Consider the following 8,394-nt stretch of genomic DNA (forward strand, 5'->3'; position numbering starts at 1 on the left):
CTTTTTTTCCCATTGTCTCTCACCCTGTCACCAGATATTTCTCAGAAAAGTCTGGCTCCATCATCTTTACTCTCTCCTATCAGGTATATATTCACACTGAGAAAATTCCACCCCTCCCCCAAGTTTTAGCTTTTTCCCAGCTAAACCACCGCTGCTTGCTTGGTTTCTCATCATATGACAGATGCTCAGGTCCCTTAAGCATCTTAGTGGCCCTTCTCAGGTCTTGTTCCAGTAAGTGAGTCTCTCTTGTACTGGGGAGCCCCAAACTGGTCATGATATCCCGGATGTGGTGTTGCCAGGGCTGTATATAGCATAAGAGCTCAACCTGCTAGCAACACTTTTCCTAACAGAGCTCAGGAGGCTATGTGCCTTCTTTGACCATGGATCTGTTCCTGTAAAGCTATTTTCCAGTCAGTTGGCTGACAGCATGTAGAGGCACCTCGGGTTGTTCCTTCCCAAGTTAAACTTGATGAGATTAGTGGTGACCCATTTCTTCAGTGTGTTGAGGTCCTGTCTCAATGGCAACACAACTGTCTGGTTTATCAAGCAGTCTTCCAAATTTTGTACTGTCTGCAAACAGGCTTGAGGGTGCACTGTGTCCCATCATTCACAACCCTTTGACCCTAGCAATTTGGCCTATTTTCAGTCTTCATTTATCTAGCTAGTGCTTTGTCAGTTTGTGTATGGGAGTGTTGTCACTGACAGTGTCAGAAGCCTTACTGAAGTTGAAATAAAATCCACTGCTCTGCAATCAGATGCTAAGCAGCCTTCTCATGGTAGAATGCTACCAGGTTAGTCAAGTGTGATTTTCTTTTAATAAATCCAAGCTGAGTATTCACTATCACCATCTTGTCCTTTGTACATTTGGATCCCCTGATCTTCCCTCTTCCCCTTTTAGTAGACAGGAGTGACATTTGTTTTCTTCCAGTTCCTAGGAACCTATGCTATTCATTGTGGCCTTGCAGTATCATCGTCCACCTCGCTCAGCACTTGTGGATGCATTCTGTCAGGTCCCGTTAACTTATTTAAATGTTACCTAACCTGAACTTTCTTCACCGAGGGTAAGGCATCATTACTTGAACTTTCCCTCTGGTCTCAGGGATGTGGCATTTCTGAAGGCTAGTTTTACTAGTAAACATGTAGATGACCAGTGTAGTTTGTGACCAGGCTCTCATTCATTATTGGGCTCAGATTTTTCCCTAGTCTTTGTTTTGCTACTGATGTACCCATAGAAGCCAACCTTGTCCTTTACGTGCCTTGCCAGACTGAACTCCAGGTGAGCTTTGGCTTTTATAACCCTTTCCCAGAATGCTCAGACAGTGTCTCTGTATTTCTCCTGGGTGATGTGACCCTGCTACCACATCTTGTGTGCTTGAGCTTTGTCAGAAACTCCTTGTTCTTCTATGCATGCCTCCTGTCTCTTTTGTCTGACTTCCTGCGTGTGCGAACAGACATTTCTTGACCTTGGAGGTGATCCCTGAAAATCACCCAGCTCTTCTGCACCCCTTTCTTTCCAGGGGATTGTATTCCATGAGACTCTTTGAAGGGGGTTCCAGAACAGGCCGAAGTCTGATCTTCAGAAGTGCAGGGTTGTGATTCTGCTTTTGTCTTGTTCCCTTCTTCCAGGTTCCTGAATTTCACTTACATTGTCATTGCATCCATGAATGCCCCCTACTTTCATGCACCTGACCTGTTCTTCCCTGTTTAAGTGTCAAGTCCAGCAAAGTGCCTTCCTTCATCGACTCCTTGATCATCTGCGTTATGAAATGATCATTCATGTGCTCCAGAAACCTCCTGCATTGCTTGGCTCCTTCTGTGTTCCTTTCCAACAGGTATTGGGATAGTTAACATCCCCCATAAGGACCAGGGCTTGTGGATGTGAGGTTTCTTGTAGGCCTCATCTACTCCTTCCTGATCAGACTGTGTGTAGCAGACACCCAAACCAATATTGGTCATATTGGTCTGTCTTCTAATTCTAAGCCTTAAGCTCTCAACTGGCTCACCATCAACTGTTCTATATTCTGTCTGAATCACAAAACGGACAAGGACAATCTAGTTGATGTTCTGCAACAACTATGATAGAAGTCCTGGTAAGGTTTGTATGTGGAAAGGTAAAGGAAAACCATCAAACTAAATGGTAGAAAGTGAAAATTACCATGTTTGCTACTTTCTTTGAAGTATAATTTGTACCTCCTAGAAACTAAAAGAGAGTAGTGAAGTCATGGCATTTTCTGGGCATTCACTCTATGGTGATGCAGTGTTTTACTCAAAATAGTCTTTTCTTCCTCATTTTCTTTTTGTAAATAACTCTGAAGTACTTCATTTCTCCAGGGGTGACTTAGGAGTAGTGGTGCTATTGGGTGAAAGAAAAGTTTTTGAAAAATTCTGTAAATCAGATGTTGTGATACACTTTTTCAAAAAGAAAAGCACAAAGGCATATAGACTTTTGCTGATCAGATACTCCTCTGACAGTGTGTTGGGCAGAACTTAAGGTAGATCAGATGGGATGCTGTGGCTCATGTCTAATGGCTTTGGACCAGTTAGTCTTCCTGTGGTCCCACTGCCTTTATGGCAAATATGATATTCCATCATGTAGTGACAGCCTCTGAGAACTGTGTTTTGTGAAGTGAAGATCCTTTATGGCAATTATGGTATATACCTGTACAAAGAAAGCTGCCCAACTGCACTAGTTATTATGTGATTTCTGCACATGAAAATAAGTATTGCTGATCTTGCACTGTTAATCAGTATGGAACAGCTGAGGGAAACAGTGGAAGTAACATCAGTTTTTCAGCCAATGTCCACATGTCACACAAGGGCAGTGCAATGCATATGAGTAAAGTATACTTAGAGCTTTTTAAGGAACTCGATGCTGAGATGAAAGACGCTGGGATATGATGGTGACTAGATGAGTGATAATAGCAGCTGGGGGCTGCTTGGCAATTTCAGCTTGGGATTTCACTTTGGACTGTTCAGAAGCAGATGCTTGCTGCTTCTTGTCCAACCAAGTTGACTACCAGCAGTAATAATTCACTGAGAGTGCAAAAAGATTAATTGATATCACAGATCTGACTGTTTCATTTCAGTGTTACTGAGCTCTTAAGAGTGTTTCTGCTAGCCCTTGAATGCTTAAGTGAACTCTGCAGAGTAAGCACCTCTGGAAGCAAAATAATACGCTGTATCGGTCATTTGTCTGGACATAGCATGGCTTTGATAGACCTCTCCTGTCAACAGTGTATTTCTTCCTGAAGACGCTTAGCCATCAAACCAGAGCAAGCAGGTTTAGACAAATATACCGAGTCAAAGTCAATTGGAAGCTTTAAAAATTTTAGCATGTGTTATCATGAGGCTTACTAAATTCACTCATGTTTTGAAAAGTGTACTTAAAGGTTTAATTAACAGTAGAATGACTGGGTCTGATGTACTATCTACTAGGACCTGTGGTAACATATTCCAGATGGAAGCAAAGGTTTCAGGTCAGACAGCAGTTGAGTAACACTTTTCTGCCATAGCAGCAGAGACAGAATAGTATTTTTTTTCACTCATCAGTGACACCTCTAGTGTCATATGCAGCCTAGAAGATCTTATGCAGATATGACACTATTAACATCAAGTTAACATAATGTTAACCCATATTGTGTAATTCAGTAGCAACACTGAATGTTGGGAACAGTCAACACATAAAGCTTCCCTCTCAAATTTAAGCTTATGAATTACAATTTAGGACTATTGAGGGAAGATGCTCTCTTTGCATTTCCTCAGCTCTTTTGAACAGCATAAGAACGATTGTGTTGATAAAACTGAAGAGTATTTCCCTAACAATGAACAAAATACTGCAATTAGTAGCTACTTCTGGTTTGAAAACAACTAAACTAAGCATGCTTTTACTTCCTTCTACTACACAAAACTGAGTAGAAGATGCAATCATGTAATTTAACAGCTATTTTACCAATTTTAAACTGCCCAGCAATTGGTTGTTGTCCACGCTCTCCCTTTCCCTGCCCCCCCCCCTTTTTTTTTTGTTTGAGACATTTGTTTGCTATTCCAGGGTTGAATGTTTTAGGTCTTTGCTTTTATTCTCAACAGATTTTTCTGTGAAGACTGTAATTCTTTCTCTGGGTCCATTTGCTACAAGTGTTTTCATGTCAAGGTATCTTTATGTTCTGTGCTCATTTGACTTACACTTCCTTTGTGGTCCAATTCTAAACTGCTAGCTTAGTCTCAAATGTCACAATGGCTTGAAGCAGTTTACAGAAACCCTGCCTAAGATTTGATGAAACACTAGAGCAGGTTGCTCAGAGAGGTGGTAGGTGTCCCATACCTGGAAACACTCAAGGTCAGGCTGGGCAGGGCTCTGGGCAACCTGATCTAGTTGAAGATATCCCTGCTCACTGCAGGGGGTGTGGACTAGATGACCTTTACAGGTCACTTCCAACCCAAAGCATTCCATCATAATCAGTGTTGGTTTTTGTGAACTATATGGTATCAACAGCTGAGTTAAAAGCTAAAGGCTTTCTGCCACTGGAAGGAAATTGTCAGCATAAAGTTACAGGACCTTTACAAATGACAGCTGACAGCAATTTACAATTGTTAACCAAAACCATAATTAATAATTTAGCTACAAAATCTAACCAAGCCGTATCAGTTCTTGTTAATCTTCAGGCAGTAGACTCAGGCCTATAATTACACATGCGGTTTCCAACAGGAAATTACTCATAACATGCTTAGCGTTGTTTTTCATGAATATACCTGCCTGTATTTTACCCTTGCTACCCGAATACAAAACCTCTTGGAATAATGGTATATAACAGTAGAACTGTGGGCAATCATGTATATCTTTATGTGTTACATGAAGATACATTATAAACATATTTGTATTATGCGTAGTAATGTTAGGGTGCTCATAACTGTTCATAAAACTAGTGTTGCTTAGGGGTTTGCTTTTTCATTCCTTAATCACTTACTAGTTCTGAGGTTTTGTTTGGATACGGGAGTAAAGTATACTTTCCAACAAAAATGTCAGGATAATTAGTATCCTTGAGGTTTTGTTTTAAGAAAAAAGAGGGGAATAAGCGTGGATTCTCAACATGGCATACCCAAGTCATTTCCATGTAAAAAATTGTTCAAGCCTAAAACTTGCTGAAGGTAATGACTGCTACAGTGGAGCGACTTGGAAAAGTTTGTGCTTGCAGAATCTTTTAACGGTTGGTGTGTGAATGAGAGAGATCATAACCCCACCACTTGGAATCTGAAAGAGGAAGTAAACCAATTGCTGATCTTCCCTGCTCATTAATTGAAGAAAACATTATCTAGGTATCATTGACAAATGAAGGTAGCCTGCAAAATGATGAGGGTTTTGTACTTTGAAAATGAGCCAAATCTTAGCAGGGAATGAGTGTTTCTAGATGTGTGCATACTCACAGAGAAATAGATAGAAAAACACAGGGACTGGTCCTGTGAAATATTTTACAAGATGAAAAAGTGCTTCTAATGTCTGCAGACTATAACAAATTTGGAGTGTTTGCAAGGATTTTGGCAGGCAAGATTAAATTTGAAATGTCTTGGCAACTCGAGTTAGTGTCCTTTTCTTAAGCATTGCTTTTTTCTTGGTTTTTTTTTTTTATCAAGTTGTCTCTAAGTGCAAATTGTGCTGTGTTTAAAAAGTATAATGAACAGCACAACTTGATAAAGAATATTGGAAGCTCAGTTTGGAATTTTGCAGGAAAATATTTTGAAGTTTTTCTGGGTTACATAGGTCTGCCATACCATATTGCTGTGGAGCTGTCAAATAGTACCTGGAACAGAGTTAAAAGCGTGACCTTGGAGGCACAGGAGACAATTCTTCTTCCTCTTCTCAACAGCAAATAATAAGTACAGTTTTCAATTTGGGACAATGTGGTTTGCTTGTGGTATGGAATGGGATAGCCCAAAAGTAGTCCAAAATAAATCAGGACTTTTATTCTTGAAGTTACGGTGAAAGTTTCTTAAAAGTTTATTTGGTCTCGAAGAAGATTGAGTGGCTACAGAATGGGAGGGACTGCACTGTTCTTCATGTTTGGCAGCAGAATAAAAATTAACTTCATTAAACTCTAATAAGGAAGAAAAACTTGTCTAATGTAATAACTAAACAGTGAGACTATGGAGTTTGAGTAAATAAATTTGGACGTTAAAGGTTGTATGAAATTTCTTTCCCCTGCTTCTTAAATAGGTTGTGTACTGTTATATATTAAAACTTTACAGTCGAAGGAACCTTAGGAGGTCATCTAGGTTCTCTTTATAAGCTTTAATTTTCTAGGGAGGTTGGGGTTCACCCTCACTGAATCGCCTCTCTTAACTCTGGGATAATGGTGGTGGTTCCTTACAAGAAAAGTGGTGCGCTGATTTGTTTCTGCAGAAAGTGACTTGATGAGGAATGGACTTCCCTTTCTGTTAATAGGTAAATATGGGAAAGGTGATGAAACTTCAGGCAGGCAGTTTTCTTGGAATACTCTGCAGGGGTTCTTTGTTTGAGCTTGTTTTCTGACCAATGATTATTGGTCAAACTTCAGTTTCCAGGTTTTGACTGCTGGACCAAGAGGCTTGTATGCTCTTGTAGTCTGAATGCTGTCCAGGAGAGAGTAGAAACAACATGTTTTTAGTTCTTCAAAATTTTGATTTAGAACAAAGTTGTCTGAATAAAATACTAAGATTTTCCATATTCTTAATCTCTTCTCAGTTTGTTAACTGAAAGTGCAAATCCTTACTGCCTGCGATTTTCAGGTTTCACAGTTTTATTTTTCTAACTAATCTGAACTGTAAACTCTTTGAGTAATGTTGAAGTGGCATACGGAAATTTTTGTAGCTGTTGCTTAAATTCCTGTATAGGACGCGATGTGTGTTGCACAGATAACATCCACCTTTTTTTTTTTTTTTTACAGAGGGCTTGTAATCTGAACAGACCAGAGAAATGTAGAATAGGGTAAAAAGCACACATCTCAAAGAGGCTAATCTGCGTGGTGATGGTGACAGAACAATTGTATCTGTGTATGATGTCTTTTTTTTTCCCCCCTGTGTTGTCTTTTTTCTTTTTCAACTGGGTAGTAAAATGAAGGAGAAGATGTATGTGATAGAAATGAGGTGTGGGTAGAAGAGGATTAGAGGCGTGTGTGTAGGCTAAAGCTGTGACATAAAGGGATAGGAATGAAAAGTCTGTAAGCTGAGGGTGGGAAAAGTCTAGACTAAAATTAAAAAATCCAACATTAAAAAATTGCAGTTTCTTGCAGCTGCGTTTTCTGCCAAATAATACATTTTTAAAGCTTCCTTTTTGTCTTGGAAGGCTTGAATCTTTATCTAGTAAAGACTTCACAAAACGTGTTCTGTACTAACAGGTTATATTACTGAGAATGAATCATCAGTAATTCTTGCTTCTAGCATTGGTGCAGCACTAATGGATTCGTAATAGAAACAGTAGGGTAAAACAGTACAAAATGTAGGGATTTTTTTGTCCTTCCTAGCATATATTCTGCGTAAATTGGTGAGATTAAATGCCCTTAATTCAGTAGAGCATTAAGAAAGCGTCATTTTAAGTGTTCATATTCTGATTGATACTCTGAAATTCTGCCTGTGTTGGTTGCCTTTGCTCGAGAGAAAAAATTTTAGAGGATTTCTGACACTTTTTACTCTGCTGGTGCTGCTGTTTGCCATGGGATATGGAAAGGATTTTAATTCTTCTGTTCTTATGGCTTTTCTTTTCTGTTTCAGAAATAAGAAACTTTTTAGCAAGAAAAAATTGAAAAGGAAACAGAAGACTAAATTGAAAGTAAAAACACGCAACAAGGTGAGTTTGTAACTAACTTGACAGTTGACTCAAATGAAATGAAATTAAATTGAGAGAAATATAAGAAAAAATAAATGTAACTAACCATTTATGTGTTTAGAAATGGCAATAATAGGCCAGTATTGTTTGTCTGTTTTCTGCATTCTATGTGACTGGTTCTAATGTTAACCATATTCAGGTGTTTGCTACTAATGTTCAGCATGATAGAATATGAGTAACGTTTTTGGTTCTCCAGTTCCTAAACTGTAAATGTAGATAAACATTGGGCTTAAATTTCAAGAGATCCATGTCTAGCCAACAGTTAGAGACTATGGTTGCAAAGAGTTCTGTCCATATTGCCTAAAGAAAAAAGGGAGCATTCAATATCTAAGGAATCCCAAGTTACCTCCGAAAATTCCTCCATAGTGGAATAGGTGATACTTACCGGTTTTTATTAATATTTTCTCCCAGTGTAACCACTGTCTCCATCACTTTAAATGTGTGGAAGCAGTACAGTGAACTTCATAAAAATGTTTCCTTGTTGCAGAGAAGAAAACTAGGCAGAAGCAACAGGGTTTTACGATACTGCTGTGCAGCAT

The 8,394-nt window shown here is 39.1% G+C and overlaps 1 protein-coding gene across 1 annotated transcript in view; it reads left to right on the forward strand.

Annotated features, from left to right (window-relative positions):
* Positions 1–7,744: 7,744 nt before the first annotated feature.
* Positions 7,745–8,394, forward strand: part of MYCBP2 (MYC binding protein 2, E3 ubiquitin protein ligase) — a gene marked incomplete at both ends in the record, with an annotated part of 119,567 nt that continues 118,917 nt past the window's right edge. Inside the window, one exon of the mRNA XM_010142402.1 lies at positions 7,745–7,816. Coding sequence (XP_010140704.1) covers positions 7,745–7,816 — 72 coding nt within the window. The remainder of the gene's footprint in view (positions 7,817–8,394) is intronic.

Source organism: Buceros rhinoceros, unplaced genomic scaffold (genome assembly GCF_000710305.1).
Source record: "Buceros rhinoceros silvestris isolate BGI_N320 unplaced genomic scaffold, ASM71030v1 scaffold15128, whole genome shotgun sequence".
In the NCBI taxonomy this organism is placed as follows: Eukaryota; Metazoa; Chordata; class Aves; order Bucerotiformes; family Bucerotidae; genus Buceros; species Buceros rhinoceros.